General features: G+C 52.6%; 4 protein-coding genes across 4 annotated transcripts in view; 2 read left to right on the top strand and 2 right to left on the bottom strand.

Moving 5' to 3' along the window:
• The window catches only part of LOC139673846 (class I histocompatibility antigen, F10 alpha chain-like), a 327,584-nt gene that overhangs the window by 108,751 nt on the left and 199,624 nt on the right, over window positions 1-19,209 (bottom strand). The window lies entirely within an intron of this gene.
• The window catches only part of LOC139673812 (zinc finger protein 91-like), a 311,195-nt gene that overhangs the window by 196,884 nt on the left and 95,102 nt on the right, over window positions 1-19,209 (top strand).
• The window catches only part of LOC139673820 (zinc finger protein 420-like), a 78,033-nt gene that overhangs the window by 39,397 nt on the left and 19,427 nt on the right, over window positions 1-19,209 (bottom strand). The gene's annotated exons all lie outside the window — the stretch shown is intronic.
• On the top strand, window positions 15,544-16,524 carry LOC139674332 (olfactory receptor 14J1-like). The gene has a single exon (XM_071560538.1). It carries the CDS (start codon window positions 15,544-15,546, stop codon window positions 16,522-16,524), a length of 981 nt encoding a protein of 326 aa, XP_071416639.1.

The following is a 19,209-nucleotide window of genomic DNA, read 5'->3' as shown; positions in this document are numbered from 1 at the left end:
GGAGCTGCAGAGACACCCAGACAATGTGGATCCCTCCAGGAGATGATCTCAGACAGCAGCTCCCAGGCCTCTGCCAATCCCTGTTTGTTCTGGTTCGATGGTCACTGGTGGTTACACCCACTCACCCACCCACACCCCCACCAGTGTTCTGTGCACACACACCAGTCTCACCAGTGTCTGGGCCCCCAAACAACACAAGATCTGATGATTTTGGGGCTCCCACTCCAGTGGTTGGCACTTGGACCTCCCTTCAAACCCAGAGCACAGAGATCCCTTCTCCCAGAAAGTTCTTGGCAGTGGAGGGATTAGGAAAATGGAACAGACTGTGGGATCAGTTACAGGGCACAGCCAGAAAAAGGCACTGACCAGTCACCTCTTTGCACATGCCCAGCTCCTTCATACCCTTTTCTCTCTGTTTTCTCATACCTCGTCCTCCACAAATCACTTTGGTCATTTCCTGGACATTCCATGGCAAGTCTTGTACAGTCCCTAAATGCACTTTCTGGCTGCCCATCCTGAGTCTCAGGACCTGAGTGAGAAAACCCCCAACCTCAGGTGCAAGACCATCCTGGGGGGCTGTCACTGATCACCTGGGGAGCCTTTCCTGCAGAGATGTTGGAAATCTCTATTAGTTCCTTTATAACTTTTGAGTTTTGAAAGGTTCCTCCAAAGTCATTGAAATTCATGTCCCTAAAAGGACTGTTTTTCTATTTTCATAAAGTGTTGGGGATTAGGTCACATTAAAATGACAACATGGTGCATGTAGGTATTTGCAGCCCTTTGGAGAAGGAGTTGGGGATATAGGAAAAAAGAATAATAAACTGTTTGGGTTGGCAGAGACCTAAAAGAGCCACTAGTCAAAGTGCACTTCAATTACTCAGGGACACCTTCCACAAGTTTAGGTTGTACAAAATTCCAAACCTTGGGCAGCTCCAGGGATGGGGTTTCTACTTACTCTGTAACCTGGCCCAGGTTCCTGCCACCCTCAGCACAAAATATTTCTTCCTGACATCCAATGGAAATCTCCCCTCATTCAGTTCCAGTTCCTGTGCCTTGTTCTGCCAATACAACCTTTGGCAAAAAGTGTCACTGTGTCTCTCCTGCACTAAGAGCACAACATTTTCATGGCTAAATACCAGAGATATCGTATGAAGGGGTTTGGAAGCCTCCAAGCCCTGGGCCCAGTCGTGTGGAGACTGAGGAAAGAAATGGAGAAGCCTGAGAGGCCTTGAAGGGAAAGTGGGGAGGTCCAGACTGCACACAAGGAGAAAGGAATTTCTGCCCAAGGGCAGTGCTGTGGTGCAACACATCCCCCTGAAGGAGTCTGGATCAGTCCAAGGCTTTGTGTGCCAAGGCAGAGCCAGGGAGGAGGGAGAGATGTCAGTGCAGGAAGGGGCCAGCGAGGTGGGGCAGCCGGGGGATGCCGACAGCCTGCAGGGAAAGGGGCAGGGCATGGACACCGTAGGACAGCCTGGGCTGGAGAGGAGACAGGGATGTGCAGAAGCTGAAAGGCCCCAAGAGAGCCAACTTGTGCAGGCCTTTGGCCATGGCTGCTGTGTGTGCCCCTGATGGCATGAGGAGACAAGTGAGCCTTGCAGTCCTGGGGCCTCATTGCCTCCTTATCCTGGTTCAGTAGCCTGGGAGGTGCCACCCCATCCTCCTGGCCCTGGTTTTCACATCCCACACCCCGGTGCCCCAGGAAGAGCCCCGAGGAATGAGGGAGAGACAGGATCTCCCTTCCCAGGGCTGGGGGTCACAGCTGTGACCTTTGGGTTAATGAAATGCTTCTTACTTTCCTCAGCATCAGAGTGACCTTTCTTTCCTAGTCCATATTTGTCATCATTGTCTCTTTGTTTTCTAACTGGTTTCTGGGGACACTTTCTCAGTTATGTCCCTCAGAGGGACCCATTAACAACAAAAGAAACTTTAAAGTTTGATTCTGACTTTGCTTTCTCAAGAGGATTCTTTAACTTTCCTCATGATCTAAAGTTCAGGGACTCGGCACCAACCCCCCCCAGAGGGCCATTAAATGCCCTGGGCTGTTGCTGTGCTGCTGAGCTGGGCCGGGCTCCTGGCACACAGGGAGCTCCTGGCAAGCGGGCAGCGCTGCAGAGAGACAGCTCTGCCCAGGAGCAGCTCCTGTGCACAGCCCAGCAGGGCTCAGGGCACTGCCTGCACACACCGAGGGCAGAAAAGCAGGGCAGAGAGAGGTTACACACAGTCTGGGGTGTGAGGAAAGTTGAGAGGAAGATCCACAGAAGAGGAATCATTCCGGGCTTTCAGAAGGTAAGTCTGCATGAAGGGCAATGTATGTGCAGTTTGTGGGAAGATGTCCCAACGCTGGCAAATCCCACAGCCTGGGGGGTCTCTAATGTGGGATATCACAGTGTCTCTGGTGCTGAAGAGGAGGACGTGCTGCAAAGCAGGGACTCTCTGCTGTACCATCCCAGGGACATCCCAGCAGGGTTCCCTTCTCCCAGGGATGGCTGCAGGGTTTGAACCCTGGCTGTGCCACCCAGGCTGTCCCAAACTGTCCTGCAGAGCAGGGTCCTGCACCCCAGGGTGCTGTGCCAGGGCAGGAGCTCTGCCACCTGCCAGGGGCAGCTCTCAGCTGGTTTGGGGAGCTCCCTCAGTGCTGGGAGAGAGGCTGTGGATGGAAAGAGCAAACCTTGGTAGGGCAGGGCAGGGCAGGGCAGGTTTTTTCAGCTATCAAGTGAGAGTTTCATAGGTGAGGACTGCTTACAGAACCAGAGCACTCCAGGATATTTTCGAGGGCATTCATCAAGGAGAAGGTGAAAGGAGGGATTTCTATCAGGCTCTCAAGCCACATACCTGGTGGTTTGTCATGCAGAGGGAACACTGAGGAGCTGCACAGGGGCTGAGAACTACCTGGCATTGTTGGTGTCTGGAAGGTGGCACAGCTGGCTCAGGGTGACACTGCCCTGAGTGCCCACCTGTTTCTGCCCTGGCTTCTCCCAGCCGGACCCTCAGTGTGCATTTCCTTTTTCCTCAACTTGCTCATGTTCCTGGGGTTGTTTCCTCTTTCTCTCAGTCAGGTTCACTGGGAATGGGAGTTCAAGCTACAGAGTCAATCACTGATCCCGTGATCCCCCTCAGGCATGTGGGTCCCTGGGAATGAGACATTCCAATTTTCCTCTGACCTATGGGGCTGTCAGTAGTGAATTCTGTGTGCCTGGAGAATGAGGTGTGTTTCCCAGAATCAAACCCCATTGTCAGGACACTTGGCTCTTCTCTGAGATGTCCTTCCAAGCTGGGAGCTGCCCTCAGGAATGCAATTCATCTTCATAGCACAATTGTGTTATCTGAAATATCCAGTGCAGAGGGGCAGAGATGCTGTGCCTATACCAGGAAATGCTGTTGGGTTGGTGAGATGAGCCATGTGTGTCCTTGAGACCTTGAGCCAGGCTGAGACATTGAGTGGTCTGTGATGGATCTCTCTGCTCTCAACAGTGTCTGGTGGAATTTCAGACAAAAATGGGAGTCTGATCACTATCTGTCTGAGGAAGGCCCAAGTCCAGGTCAGCTGGAAGAAGGCAGAGGGACAGAGCAGCTCCCCTCACTCTGCACTAAACCACAGACAATCATCCTGTTTGGGAAGCCCTGCTCTACTCTTCCTCAGGGCAGCACAAATGCTGAGGGGTTCTGACATCCAGGAAAACTCCACAGGGAAGATGAGGGGATTCAGAAACAAAACACTCAAACCTCTGAACTGTCTTCTGGAATCCTGAAATCTTTTCAAAACTGGGAGTGCAGGTGCCCATGACAACTTTTGCTTTAGGAGCAGTTTCATCTGACACAGCTGAACACCAGGATGGGCCCTGCCCCCACCATGGCCATGACCCCCCTGGAGCGGAGCAGAGCAGGGCTGACCCTCACAGCCAGTGGGCAGAGGGGCTGCTCCTCGTGGGAAATGTAGTGAGCACCAAGCTGGGCTCCAGCCATGGATATGAAGCAGTTTCCTGAAAAAGGAAACGTGGGGAGTGTGAACAGAAGGGAAAGGGGTATTGGGATATGGCTGTGATTATTCTCAGAAATATCTCATCTGATTTGTCACTGTTATTTCCTCCTTGGACAGTGCCCAACCTCCAGAGGCAGCAGATGTCCAACAGCAGCTCCATCAGCCAGTTCCTCCTCCTGCCATTGGCAGACACGCAGCAGCTGCAGCTCCTGCACTTGTGGCTCTTCCTGGGCATCTCCCTGGCTGCCCTCCTGGGCAACGGCCTCATCATCAGCGCCGTAGCCTGCGACCACCACCTGCACACCCCCATGCACTTCTTCCTGCTCAACCTGTCCCTCACAGACCTGGGCTCCATCTGCACCACTGTCCCCAAAGCCATGCACAACTCCCTCTGGGACACCAGAACAATCTCCTATGCAGGATGTGCTGCACAGTTGTTTCTGTTTCTCTTTTTCATTTCAGCAGAGCTTTCTCTCCTCACCATCATGTGCTACGACCGCTACGTTGCCATCTGCAAACCCCTGCACTACGGAACCCTCCTGGGCAGCAGAGCTTGTGCCCACATGGCAGCAGCTGCCTGGGCCAGTGGCTTTCTCAATGCTCTGCTGCACACAGCCTGCCCTGCTGCACATTTTCCCTGCCCCTGTGCCAGGGCAATGCCCTGAACCAGTTCTTCTGTGAAGTCCCACAGATCCTCAAGCTCTCCTGTTCACACTCCTATCTCAGGGAGGTTGGCTTTATTGTGGTTAGTGTCTGTTTAGGACTTGGTTGTTTCATTTTCATAGTTTTCTCCTATGTGCAGATCTTCAGGGCTGTGCTGAGGATCCCCTCTGAGCAGGGACGGCACAAAGCCTTTTCCACGTGCCTCCCTCACCTGGCCGTGGTCTCCGTGTTTCTCAGCACTGCTGTGTTTGCCTATCTGAAGCCTCCCTCCATCTCATCCCAATCCCTGGATCTGGCCCTGTCAGTTCTGTACTCGGTGGTGCCTCCAGTACTGAACCCCCTCATCTACAGCCTGAGGAACCAGGAGCTCAAGGATGCTGTGAGGAAAATGATGACTGGATACTTTTCAGCAGCAAGAACCTGCCAGTTTTCTTCTGTACAGTGTTCACAGTAAAACTCATGAGAAGCTCAGCTTGCCTTCCCAGGTTTTCTTTGGTGGCCAGTGGGTTCTTTTTGTCATAATGTTGTGCTCAATTAAATTATTTTATTCGTCCTCATATCTAATTAATTTTTTATTTTCATTAATTTTACTCTTTTAAATCTGTACTTGAGTAATTGTGCTATCTCTATTTTTAAACAAACTCTCTTGCAATAGCCCTGCCTGGCTGGTTAGGGGTTTTGATTTGAGAGTTTCAGGCACCTACTGGGCAGTTCCATGTGTGCAGAGAAGGGCAAAAGAGTCCCAGCACAGCAGCACTGCCAGGGAGCACCAGCACTGGGCCTTTGCTGACCTGCTCTCTTTCCACTTGTACACTCTCCTGCAGAGCCCCTGGGCTGGACTAAGGCCTTGCTCCTCTGCCAGCTGGGACACAGACCTGCTGCATGTCCATCCTGGGCTCACAGGCAGGGACAGGCCATGGGCACTGCTGGGACACAGCTGGGCTCCACAACAGCAGCTCCATCAGGAAAGGGCTTCTCCTTAGCTCAGGACATGCAGTCTTAGGGCTTTTTGCAAAGTCACTCTCAAGAACATGCCAAGGGATAGACTCTATAGAGGCTCCTTGTTTGCTTGTTCTCCAGGGGCTCTAAACCTGCATGTGAACCAGCAAACAGAGCCCTGTAACTGCAGGGGCTACAGCAGGAAACAGGGAAAATGATCTGGTGAGTGTTCTGTGTTACCCTCAGTGAACACACTGCTGCTACCCATGACAACAATAGCAGTAATAAAAGCTGGAACTATAACAATAAACCCCACAAGAAGCACATGAGGTGCACAACACCATTGCTCCATTGCTCACCACTCAGTGCCCAATGCCCAGCCCAGCCCAGACACAGATCAGCCCTTCCTGACCAACCCCCCATTAACGCCCTGAGCATGACCCTGCATCAAAGGGAACATCCCTTGGGCCAGTTGGGCTCAGCTGTCCTGGCCCTGCTCCCTCCCAACTTCCTATGACTCTGAGAATATCATTTGAGGACATCATTGAACAAACCTCTCAGAGATTCCAAGTCAAAACCAAAACCCAAAGCACCTTGAAAACCTGCAGCCCCTGAAGCTTTAAGGAGCCCCCAAGGGCCAATCCTGACAAAGCCTCCCCAGGGACTCGTCCCAGCAGACCCTTGGAGGCCAAAACTGCAGGGAGGCAAAGGCTCTGGGCAGCAGCTCAGGTGCTGAGCAAAGCCTGGCTTGGCTGGAGGCAGCAGAAAGGCCCAGCCCTGACCCCCAGCCCGGGGAAGGCACATCCTGTCCCTCACACCTTGCTCAGGGCTCTGCTGGGGGCACTGGCATGGGGGGTGATGCTGAGGGCAGGACAAGGGGTGACAGTACCCAGCCTTCCTGGGGCTGGGCCAGGAGGCCACGCGGCCCCAGAGCCTCAGCACAGCAGGTCTGCTCACAGCCCTTGGTGGCACAGACGATGCTGTGCCTGAGGGGACAAAGACTTGGGATCTCTTGCACTTCTGGCCCAGTCACTTGGTGTCCCTCTGTGAAGGAAGAAATCACCTCTCAGTGGTGGGTGACAAACCAGTGCTGGGAATGGTCATTGGAAGGGGCTGGTCTCTGATTACTGTCCCAGGATTCTTTTGTTCCCATGAGCCTCTAAACTGCCTCAAAGGGCTCCTTGATTCCAGGACATTCTGCAGTGTCCATGGTTCCGTCTTGCTTTGAAAGGTTGTGCCATTTCACAATGTCCCTTTGGTTCCAGGAGGTTCTGTGGTGTCACAATGTCCCCTTTGGTTTCCGGAGGTTCTGTGGTGTCACAGTGTCCCTTTGGTTCCATGAGGTTCTGTGGTGTCACAATGTCCCCTTTGGTTCCAGGAGGTTCCACACTGTCCTTGCTGGAACACACCTGGTTGGATGTTGCCCCACCTGCAGAGCTGCCTCCAGCTCTGGGGTCCCAGCACAGCAAGGACATGGAGCTGTTGGAGCGAGTCCAGAGGAGACCACCAAGATGATCAGAGGGATGGAGCAGCTCTACCATGAGGGAAGGCTGAGAGAGCTGAGATTGTTCAGCCTGGAAAACAGAAGGTCTTGGGGTGACCTAATTGTGGCCTTCCAGGACCTGAAGGGGCCAACAAGAAAGATGGAGAGAGACTGTTTACAAGGGCCTGGAGAGACAGGACAAGGGACAATGGCTTCACACTGATAGAGAGAAGGGTTAGATGAGATATTAGAAAGAAAATCTTTACTGGGAAAGAAGTGGGGCCCTGGCACAGGTTGCTCAGAGAAGTTCTGGCTGCCCCATCCCTGGAAGTTGTTCAAGGCCAGGTTGGATGATCAACCTCGTCTAGTGGAAGGTGTCCCTGCCCATGGCAGGGGATGGGATTTAGATGCTCTTCAAAGTCCTTTCCAACCCAAACCATTCTATTATTCTGTGACTGGTGGGTGACATGGTGGGCAGGGCCATTTTGGGCACAAAGAATATGAAATAATGGAATTTTCCATTCTGAGTGAAGGAAGGGGCAGCAGAACTGACAGCTTGGACTGATAGCAGGGAGACTTTGCACTGTTGAAGAGATTGATTGAAGGAGTGTCTTGGGGGTCTGTCCTGAAGCAAAAAGCATTCTCATGGCCAGGCTTTGTGAACAAATATATGGGAAGGGCACTACCCACGCTTGCTGCAAGCTGCTGGTGGCTAAAAAGGCCGATACAGGATAGGCAGGTCCGGTCACAAAAGGCACAGGGGAACGTCTCCTTTGGCCATATTGGCAAGGAACGGTTCTGTCTGCGTTGTCTTTTCTCCTCCAGACTGACTGTGCTGCGTTCCCAAAGGAAGCAGCAGCGTCATGAATGGTGTGTCTCCATGAATCCCGACTGGAGGCCAGAGTGGACCATTGGGGCAGTCAATATGGCCAAGGCTGAGGTGTTGTTTCAGGCAGTCCTTGTATCTCCTCTTCGGGGCTCCTCTCTTGCAGCAGCCGGTGGCGAGTTCTCCACAGAGCACAATCTTCGGGAGGCAGTGGGTGATCCTTCATCCTGGAGACGTGCCCTGCCCAGCACAGCTGCGTTCTCAGCAGCATGGCCTCCATACTGGTGACCCCTGCCTGTTCAGAACAGACACATTGGTCACGTAATCAGACCAGTGGATGTTTAGGATTGAACGGAGGCAGCGCTGATGGAAGCGCTCGAGGAGCCGCAGGTGGTGGCGGTAGATGACCCAGGATTCAGACCCATAGAAAAGAGCAGACAGTTGTCTTGGTTTGAGATAAGCAACTGCCAACCCCCCCCAAGCACAGAGAGAAAAGCCTCGCTCCTAACACCAGGGAAAGGGAGGAAAAGAGAGGGGAAAGGAAAAAACCACTTCAGATGGCATTTATACTGAAACTACATATATTTTTCACAGAAAGAAAGAGACAATTAGAAGAGAGTACAAATATACACTCACACAAGTCTGCAACAACAAGTTCCCCACCTCAACTTCTTAACGAACACACAAATTCTACTGTCCTAAGTACACATTACTTAAGAACATACTTATTCCCCAGGGAGACAAACACAAGCAGAAAGAAGAGACCCAGAACAACACATTTTACTTTTCTGAGATACCCAGTGAGCCAGTGGTGGGCCTGGTCCTTTCCATCCCCCCTGGGACAGCATCGTGTATCCTCTCAAGAGGAGGGCTGAGAAGCGACTGCCTTAACCACTCCCACACTGGTTCCTACTTCCCTGGAGATGATGTCATAATGTGGTATGGAATACAAAATTACTGGCTAGAAGAGGTCAGCTGTTAGCTCAGCCCAGCTCAAGTCAGCTGACAGCTTCGGCCTAGTCCAAACTCCAGAGCCCAAATCTAGGCCCACCTCGGTGAACCCATAACATTCTTCACCCCTTATTCCATACCATATTATGTCACTCATATCTTAGGTTCTCGTGCTTAAACACTCCTCATTTTTCCAGGGCTGTTTTCCACCCCTCCATAATGTGGCTAAGAGTCCATTAGGATGGGGTAGATATTTCAGACGGGAACAAAGCAGTTCAACTCAGGTCATCTTATCTGATGGTTCATGTCTTTCACTAGGGTTACCATCCTCTCCTCAGGAGTCTCTAGTTTCCCATTGGGGTTAGAATAGTGTTCACAGTCAGATCCACCCCTTGCCTCATCCACCTACAGGTGGTCTGAGGCATCATAGACCCATTGAGCCAGGAACAACCCTCCCCCAGCCAGTCCAGGGTGTGATGTTCTTCATCGGCTCGGCTCTTGGGCACATCAGCACTCACACGACGGGTTTTCAAAGATTAAACTCAAACGGCAGTGTCCCACCACACATCAACAGCTTACGCAGGCCTCTCTTCATGTCTTTCTCCTCGGTCACACAGAAGTACTACAGTTCACCATGTGACCCATCCCCCTTAGCAGCAGTCCTAACAGCTTTGGCAGCCTCGGAAGCAGCCCCAACAGCAGCACAAGCAAGCAGTAGAGGCAGAAGCAGCCCCGGCGGCTCGCAGCCCTGGCTCGCTCGCAGCTCTGGCTCGGCTTGCAGCCACTCACGGCTCACAGCCTCTCATGGCTCGCAGCCTCTCATGGCTCACAGCCTCTCACAGCTCGTGACCTCTCACGGCTCACAGCCTCTCACGGCTCGTGGCCTCTCACAGCTCGTGACCTCTCACGGCTCGCAGCCTCTCATGGCTCGTGGCTTCTCACAGCTCGCGGCCTCTCATGGCTTGCAGCCTCTCACGGCTCACAGCCTCTCACAGATCATGGCCTCTCACAGCTCGTGGCCGTTCACAGCTCACAGCCTCTCACGGCTCGCGGCCTCTCACAGCCCACACCCTCTCACAGCTCACAGCCTCTCACGGCTCACAGCCTCTCACAGCCCACACCCTCTCACGGCTCGCAGCCTCTCACGGCTCGCAGCCTCCCCCGGCTCGCTCACAGCCCTGGTGGCAGCCCCGCCAGCGACAGCTCTGGCTCCTGCGGGTCGCTCAGCACTGCGGGCGCTGGTTCCAGGCGCCACATCTGTTGGGTTCTCTGCAGGGGGTTCGCAGCTCCTCTTTTCCCCGTTCACTGGGGTCTCACAATGGCAAACACGCTTCACAGCTGTGGATAACCTTAGGAACAGTGTTCACGGTTAAATCCACCCCTCGACTTTATCCACCTACAGGTGGCCTGAGGCACCATGGGCCCATTGAGCCAGGAACAACTCCTCCCCATGCCAGTCCAGGTGAGATGCTCCTCATCAGCTCGGCTCCTGGGCACATCAGCATTCACATGATGAGTCCTCAGGGATTCAACTCAAACAGCCGTGTCTTGCTACACACGAACAGCTTACATGGGCCTCTCTTTTCTGCAGTGGCTGCATTCACAGCAGGCACCAGTCGAGCTGTTTGAACTCACAAAGACAGTGAAACAGTGAAAACGAGCATTCAGCAGTAAGGGAGAGTTGTTTACATTTTCTGTTCTGGATGTACCTAAAGAAGGCAGTTATCAATCTGTGTTTCTACAACAATCCTCCTGGGTAGCCTGCCAAGATTCTGGGACACCTGCCAAGGTCCTCTGTCTCTCCCGGGTTTCGGCACCATTGACTGTCTTGGTTTGAGATAAGCAACTGCCAACCCCCCCAAGCACAGAGAGAAAAGCCTCCCTCCTAACACCAGGGAAAGGGAGGAAAAGAGAGGGAAAAGGAAAAAAAAACACTTCAAACCGCATTTATACTAAAACTACATGTATTTTTACAGAAAGAAAGAGACAATTAGAAGAGAGTACAAATATACACTCACACAAGTCTGCAACAACAAGTTTCCCACTTCTTAACAAACACACAAATTCTAATGTCCTAACTACACATTACTTAAGAAAAACCTTATTCCCCCAGGAGACAAACTCAAGCAGAAAGGAGAGACCCAGAACAACACATTTTACTTTCCTGAGATACCCAGTGAGCCAGTGGTGGGCCTGGTCCTCTCCATCCCCCCTGGGACAGCATCGTGCGTCCTCCCAAGAGGAGGGCTGAGAAGCGACTGCCTTAACCACTCCCACACTGGTTCCTACTTCCCTGGAGATGATGTCATAATGTGGTATGGAATACAAAATTACTGGCTAGAAGAGGTCAGCTGTTAGCTCAGCCCAGCTCAAGTCAGCTGACAGCTTCGGCCTAGTCCAGACTTCAGAGCCCAAATCTAGGCCCACCTAGGTGAACCCATAACAACATGGTTGGATGTTGCCCCACCTACACAGCTGCTTCCAGCTCTGGGGTCCCAGCAAAGCAAGGAGATGTGTGATGGCTGCGGTTGCCTTGCTGTTGTGGGGTGATTGGGATATTCCCAAAGGTTATTAAGATGAGGGGAGGCTTCCTGACCCCACAACCCTGGATGAGATGCTACAGAGAGAAAGCCACACCAACGAAACAGGAACCAAAAGCCCTTTATTGAGGCGAACTGCCTCCTTATATAGAGTTGGGAACAGAACGGTGGGTGGTACCCTGATCCTCATTGGATAAGAAGAGGATCAGGATACACACCAATAACAGAACAAATAAGAGCTTAAGTGACCAATGAGAAATGAACTATAACAGCCAATCACAGAACACGGCAGGAAAAAGTGGCAGGAAAGAGAGCCCTGCAGGGCTGGTGGAAGAAGGACCTGAATAGGGAATGACTAAGAGAAAAAAAAACTGGGGAAGCCATATTAAACTTGTGATGCAGTTTATATTAAACAATTGCTGTGACCATCTCCTGGTCCTCTTCTGGAGCAGGTGCAGCCAGCTGATCATCATCGCTGGAAACCCATCGTTTGTAGTAGTGATTCCACTGTTGATAACAGAGGTCTTCTGACACAAACATAGAGCTGTTGGAGCGAGTCCAGAGGAGACCACCAAGATGATCAGATCAGAGGGATGAAGCAGCTCTGCCATGAGGGAAGGCTGAGAGAATTGGGATTGTTCAGCCTGGAGAAGAGAAGGCCTTGGGGTGACCTGATTTTGGCCTTCCAGGACCTGAAGAGCCAACGAGAAAGATGGAGAGAGACTATTTCCAAGGGCCTGGACTGAAAGGACAAGGGGGAATGGCTTCATACTGATAGAGGGAAGGGTTAGATGAGATATCAGGAAGAAACTCTTTATAGTGGTGGTGGTGGCACAGGTTACTCAGAGAAGTTCTGGCTGCCCCATCACTGAAAGTTGTTCAAGGCCAGGTTGAATACAAAACATGGTCCAGTGGAAAGTGTCCAAACTCAGTTGTCCTCAGGTGATGGGGTCTGAGTGAAGCCCACATAATCCAGGAGTATATGCTCAGTGCCAGTGAGACCCCAGAAGTCCCTGGGCCCAGATGGGATGCACCTGAGGGTACTGAAGGAGCTGGAGAAAGAGCTGGCCAAGCCACTTTCACTCATTGCCCAGCAGTCCTGGTGAGCTGGAGAAATCCCAGCTGACTGGAAATCAGCAACTGTGATGCCCATCCACAGGAAGGGTTGGAAGAAAGATCTGAGAAATTCCAGGCCTGTCAGGCTGACCTTGGTGGCACAGAAGTCCATGGAGCAGATCATCCTGAGTGCCCTAACACATTACAAACAGAACAAACAGGGGATCAGGCCCAGCCATTGTGGGTTTGGGAAAGGCAAGTCCTGCCTGACAAACCTGATCCCCTTCTGTGACAAAATGGCCCACTCAGGAGATGAGGGAAAGGCTGTGGATGTGTCTCTCTGGAATTCAGTACAGCCTTTGGCACCACCTCCCACAGCATCTCCTGCAGAAACTGGCTGCTCATGGCTGGGATAAGGGAACTGTTTGCTGGGTGAAAAACTGTCTGGTGGCCCAGAGAGTGGTGGGGAATGGAACTAAATCCAGGTGGGGCTGGTCACTAGTGGGGTTCCCCAGGGTTGAATGTTGGGGCTGGTCCTGTTTGACATTGTTATTGATGATCTGGACAAGGGGATAGAGTGCAAACTCAGTATATTCATGGACAACTCCAAGTTGAGTGTAATTGAGGATCTGCTGGAGGGCAGGAAGGCTCTGCAGAGGGATCAGGGCAGGTTGGATCAATTAGGTAAAGTGTCTGGTCCTGCTTTTGGGTCACAACAACCCCATGGAATGCTGGGTGCAGAGTGCCCAGAGAGCTGCTCATCAGGAAGAGACTTGGGGGTGCTCTTGAGAGCAGCTGGGTATGAGCCAGAGTGTGCCCAGGTGGACAAGAAGGCCAATGGCATCCTAGCCTGTATTGATATTAGTGGGGCCAGCAGGACCACGACACAGATCATCCATCTGCACTGGGCACTGGTGAGGCCACATCTCAAGTCCTGTGTCCAGTTCTGGGCCCCTCACTGCAAAAAGGTCATTGAGGGACTGGAGCACGTCCAGAGAAGGGAATGGTGCTGGGTGAGGGTTTGGAAAAACTGCCTGAGGAAGAACAGCTGAGGGAATTGGTGTTCTTGAGTCTGGAAAAAAGGAGGCTCAAGGAGGAGCTCATTGCACTCTAGAAAGACCCAAAAGGAGTTTTTGGTGTTGTGGGGCTTGGTCTGTTCTACCAAGGCTACAGTGCCAGAAAGAGATGAAATGGCCCTAAATTGTGTCAGGACAGGTTCAGATTAGATGTTTAAAAAGTTTTTTTTTTCCCTAAGGCATTGAAATAAGTAGCCCAGGGAAGTGGTGGAGTCTCTGGAAGTCTTCACATGGTGTCTGGATGTAGCACTCTAGGATTTGGTTTAGGGGTGATTAAGGTGGTGCTGACTTGACAGTTGGTCTAGAAGTTCTGGAAGGTCTCTTCCAACCCTGATGGTTCCGTGATTCTGCGACCTGTCATCACTGTTTCCAGGTTTGTGCTCTAACCAGATCCTGGGGATGTTTTCTGAGTTGGATCTCTCACTGGGACCCATTAGCAATAAAAGAAAATTTACAGTTTGAATCTCACTTTGGTTTCTCAAGAGGTTCCTGCATCTCTCTTCAGGGTCTGAGGTTCAGGGACTCAGCACCAAGCCCCCCAGAGGGCCATTAAATGCCCTGGGCTGTTGCTGTGCTGCTGAGCTGGGCCGGGCTCCTGGCACACAGGGAGCTCCTGGCAAGCGGGCAGTGCTGCAGAGAGACAGCTCTGCCCAGGAGCAGCTCCTGTGCACAGCCCAGCAGGGCTCAGGGCACTGCCAGGGCAGCTCAGGGACACCAGCAGGGCACAGACAGAGCTTAAAGGGGCTCAGCATTGCAAGGATGACTGAGAGCTCTTGGAGGAGAAATCTTTGCAGTGCTGGACACAGTGAGTCTGTGGGTGCAGGGCAATGCAGGGGCAGCTCCTGGAGGCATCTCCTAAAGCTGGAATAGCCCCAGCTGATGGGATGTGTGAGGTGGGGGCTGTTGGGGGACACTTTGGAATAGCTGTGGAGCCGGGGGTTGCAGCCAGGGGTGCCCAGGGCTGTGGAGCAGAGCAGGGTCCTGCAGCCCAGGGCGCTGTGCAGGGGCAGGGACTCTGCTGCCTGCCAGGGTCAGCTCTCAGCCGGCCTGGGGAGCTGCTCACAGGGCTGGTGGAGAAGGGCTGTGGGGAAGGACCAAACTATGTTAGGGACGGGAAGGTCCTTCTGCTGTCAGAAGTGAGCTGCAGGGGCGAGGGCTCCTTACAGCTCCAGATCAATACAGAAAACTTCCCAGGGACATTTTCAGGAAATATAGCATGAGGGGGGATACCTTATAGGTGACACTCCTTTTCTTTCAGTACCATCTTCTGGATTGTCTAGGTATGAACTGAGACAGGAATTCATCTCTGAGCCGAGCAGAATACTCTGAAACCTGTAAGCTGTTGCTTTTAGAGGTGCAGAAACCAGGGTCTATCACAAACCACCACACAGTGGCTCACAGGCAGCATCAGTGTTGCTTTTCCAGCCTCCTCCAGGTTGCTCTGACACTGGTATCAGAGCCTGCCCAGCCAGAGCTGCCCCTGGGCAGTGCCCTGTGCTGGGAGGGCTTTGCAGGGCAGAGCTGAGCACCCAGGGCTGGGCTGGGCTCTGGGAGTACTGCCAGGGCCCAGCCCTGGGCACAGGGAAGCAGCTGCTGGCAGGGACAGCTCCAGGCAGCAGAGCCCTGGGCAGGGAGTGGGGGGAAAGTGTCACTAAGGGATCCCTGGGACAGGGGGCATTCAGGCAGCTCTGGGGGCCCTTCCCTGCAGCTATGCTGGGCACTGCGTGCTGGGCCATGAAAATGAGGATTTCTCCAGTGGGTAAGAACCTTCACCAGATGTGTCTTCTGAGTCATGAGTGCAGAGGTGGAACTTTTGCATTCAAGGTGGGTTCCATCTGATATCACTCGTGAATGTCAGAGCTGTAATAAAAAAATTTCATGTCCTGTTGCAGCACAGGAGCACTGACTCCTTGGCAGCACATTTGACAAATTGATTTTAGTTAAAAACAGACTGTTTATTTCAGAGACCTGTCCTTAATTAATCCCTGTGTTTTCCTTTTCTGAACAGAACGTCTTCTAAAAAACAGCAAATGCCCAACAGCAGCTCCATCAGCCAGTTCCTCCTCCTGCCATTGGCAGACACGCGGCAGCTGCAGCTCCTGCACTTGTGGCTCTTCCTGGGCATCTCCCTGGCTGCCCTCCTGGGCAACGGCCTCATCATCAGCGCCGTAGCCTGCGACCACCACCTGCACACCCCCAGGCACTTCTTCCTGCTCAACCTGTCCCTCACAGACCTGGGCTGCATCTGCACCACTGTCCCCAAAGCCATGCACAACTCCCTCTGGGACACCACAACCATCTCCTACACAGGATGTGCTGCACAGCTATTTTGCTTTTTGTTCTTCATCGTGACAGAGTTTTCCCTCCTCGCCATCATGTGCTACGACCGCTACGTTGCCATCTGCAAACCCCTGCACTACGGGACCCTCCTGGGCAGCAGAGCTTGTGCCCACATGGCAGCAGCTGCCTGGGCCAGTGGCTTTCTCAATGCTCTGCTGCACACAGCCAATTCATTTTCCCTGCCCCTGTGCCAGGGCAATGCTCTGGGCCAGTTCTTCTGTGAAATCCCACAGATCCTCAAGCTCTCCTGCTCACACTCCTACCTCAGGGAAATTGGACTCCTTCTGGTTAGTGCCTGTCTAGCATCTGCGTGTTTCATTTTCATAGTTTTCTCCTATGTGCAGATCTTCAGGGCTGTGCTGAGGATCCCCTCTGAGCAGGGACGGCACAAAGCCTTTTCCACGTGCCTCCCTCACCTGGCTGTGGTCTCCCTGTTTCTCAGCACTGCTGTGTTTTCCTACCTGAAGCCACTCTCCATCTCCTCCCCATCTCTGGATGTGGTGGTGGCAGTTCTATATTCGGTGGTTCCTCCAACACTGAACCCCCTCATCTACAGCCTGAGGAATCAGGAACTCAAGGATGCCCTGAGCAAAATGATGACTGGATGCTTTTCAGGACCAATAAATGGCCTGTTTTTTTCAGCTCAACACTCATTGTGTAATGCCCTGTAAGCTCAGCTTTCCTTACAAAGCTTTTGATAGTGGTGGTCGATGATTTCCTTCTTTTTTCTTCTGTTAATGATGTTAACCCTGAAATTTTTTTCTTCATATGTATCTAAGTCACTGTCTACCCCCTTATTTTCTCCTATAAATTGCGTAAATGAGGAATTATTCTCTGTGTTCACTTAAATAAAACAAAACTTCCTGCATGGACTTATTTTCTAAACATCCTCCCTGTTACTTTGTCCATGTGTGCAGAGCTGGAGGGGAAAAAACCCTGGTACAGCAGCAGTGCCAGGGAGCTCTTTGGCTTTTAGACCTGCTCTTTTTCCACTTCCACCCTCTCCTTTATTGTCCTTGTCCAAGGCCTGAGTGTGCTGCAAGTTCAGCCACTGTCCTGCTGTGTGTCACTGCTGTGACCTCAGGCAAGGACAGATCATGGGCCCTTCAGAGACAGAGCTGGGCCCCATAACATCATTTCCATCATGAAAGGGGGATCCCCTCTGGGTAGTTCCTGAAGATTTTGGTCTTTTTCCAAAGTTGTTCTTGAGGAGAAGCCCAAGGAATAGACTCTCAAAAGTCTCGTTGATTTGCTTGTTTCTCCATGGAATCAGTGCAGTGAGATCAGGGTCCTGCTGTGGGACTTTAGGGACTGAGGGCTGGTTCAGGTGTTCTATCTTGGTGGCCAGTGGCCACACAGATAGTAAAGGGTCTTCATGTCATAAGCCTGAGGCTCTGAAGCTTTGATGGCTCTGATGGCAGGTGAGTCCTTTTCTTGAGGAAATCAAGAACTGCCAGGAGGGCACAGAGGATCTGCAGGGACAGCCCATCCCATACAGTCAGCAATGAATGGAGCCCTGGAGAAGAATCCTGTCCAGGGCGGAGTCCCCCAGAGAGAAAGTATTAAATCTCTCTGTGAACTGGCCAACCAGAGCTCTGCAGCCCCAGGGGACACAGCAGGAACAGGGAAAGGACTCTGGTGACTAACTTGTCTTAACGCTCAGTTGAAACAGTCAGAAATACAGACTTCATTCAGGGGGAAGAACAGAGACCATTTATGGTAAAACCTTTCAGTGTAATACAGGGTTAGTATAATTTAGAGGCTGGGTTATGCTAAACGGAGGATGGTTCATGCTAAGTAATGGATTACCGGAGGATGGTTCCTGCTAACTAAGGGATTACCGGAGGATGGTTCCTGCTCACTAAGGGATTACCGGAGGATGGTTCCTGCTAACTAAGGGATTACCGTATGTCAACCATGGGGAGAGCAGGTACCTATTCATGAACACAAGTGAAAGAGGAACAATGGATGTTGCAAAACAGGTTTCAGTGGACAGCAAGGAACACACAGAAACTGCAGTTCTTGTCAAATGCAAAAAGACAGGAGATGGGCCGATGTCTGCAAACTGGATGAAGTTTATGGTTCTGGGGAGCCTTCCTGGACTCTGGTGTTCTGCAGTTTGTATTCCAAGAGCTTGTTATTTTTTAGCTGTCCTCATTGGAACAGGAATGCACACAAAATGACAACAGCTTTCTGGCTGTCACAGCTTTGGGACGGACAGTGTACTTGGAGCAGAAAAAGTGCTTGACAGTCACAAGAGCTGGGGCTTTTGTTCTATCCTGGGGACACAGCATGGCAGGGAGGAGCTGCAGAGCTCTCAGGATCTCCTGCAGAGGAGAGAAGGGCACACAGGTGCCTCCTGTTCCTCTTGCCAATCACATTCACCACCAGTGGGCCTGAGTCCTCTCTGAGCTCCAGCTGCAGCTGTGCCTTCCCCAGAGCACCCTGCCCCAAGCAGGGCTGTGGGGCCAGACACAGCTGGGCTGTGCTGGGAGAGGCCCTTGGTGCTGGAGAGAGCCCAGGGCAGGTGGGAGAGCTTGGAGGGAGCTGGGCTGGGCTGGAAAGGACCTGGAAGAGAAAACCATCTATGCATCTCCCATCGTGTGACTGTGCAGGTGCAGGACTCAGCCCATGGGTTGTGGTCCAGAGCCAGGACCTGTGGAAAGGATGGAAAACATGAAGTGCCAGATAGAGGAGGCTGCTCTGTGCCCTTGGTGGCAGGGACAGACCAGGAAGGTGGCCCAGGACACTTGTCACCCCCACTATCTCTTTCCGGTCATTTCCAGCCCTGGTTGCTCAGCCCAGGGTTATGGGGGGGTTCGGCTGTGCCCACCTCCCCCCTCCTGCTGGCTCAGGGGCTGTCCCTGAGCAATGGCCAGCCCTGCCCAGCCCCTCTCCTGGCCCAGAGCCTGGCAGAGCCTGAGTAGGGCTGTCTGTGAGGCCCCACAGGTGACAGAGGCTCTCCAGGGGCTGGGAGAGGTGTGGAATAGGACAGCCATGGGGTGACCAAGCCCTGGGACTACCGGGGGCATTCCATCAGAGGGATCATTCCCCACCATGGATGCTCCTGCCCTGGGCTGGGGCTGCACAGGGGACTGTGGGACCAGCTGTGGGGCAGTGGGGCACAAAGGGGCCATGGAATCTCTGACAGGGGGTGACAGCAGGGCCAGGCACAGACAAGGAATTCCTGGGCGTGGTCTGTGCTGTGCATGTGGGACTGTGGGGAAGGCAAAGCTCCCCTGGAGTTGGTGGCTGCAGAGAAAGACAAGAGCCAAAAGAGCCTCAGTGGCTGTGCTGGAGACCAAGGCTGAAGGAGAGAAATGCAGGGCTGCTGTGGGATGGGGAGGGGGATTTAA

This window comes from Pithys albifrons, chromosome 7 (genome assembly GCF_047495875.1).
Source record: "Pithys albifrons albifrons isolate INPA30051 chromosome 7, PitAlb_v1, whole genome shotgun sequence".
NCBI classification, from domain to species: Eukaryota; Metazoa; Chordata; class Aves; order Passeriformes; family Thamnophilidae; genus Pithys; species Pithys albifrons.
Note: the sequence above shows the minus strand (reverse complement) of the source record. Positions and strands in the feature narration are given on the sequence as shown.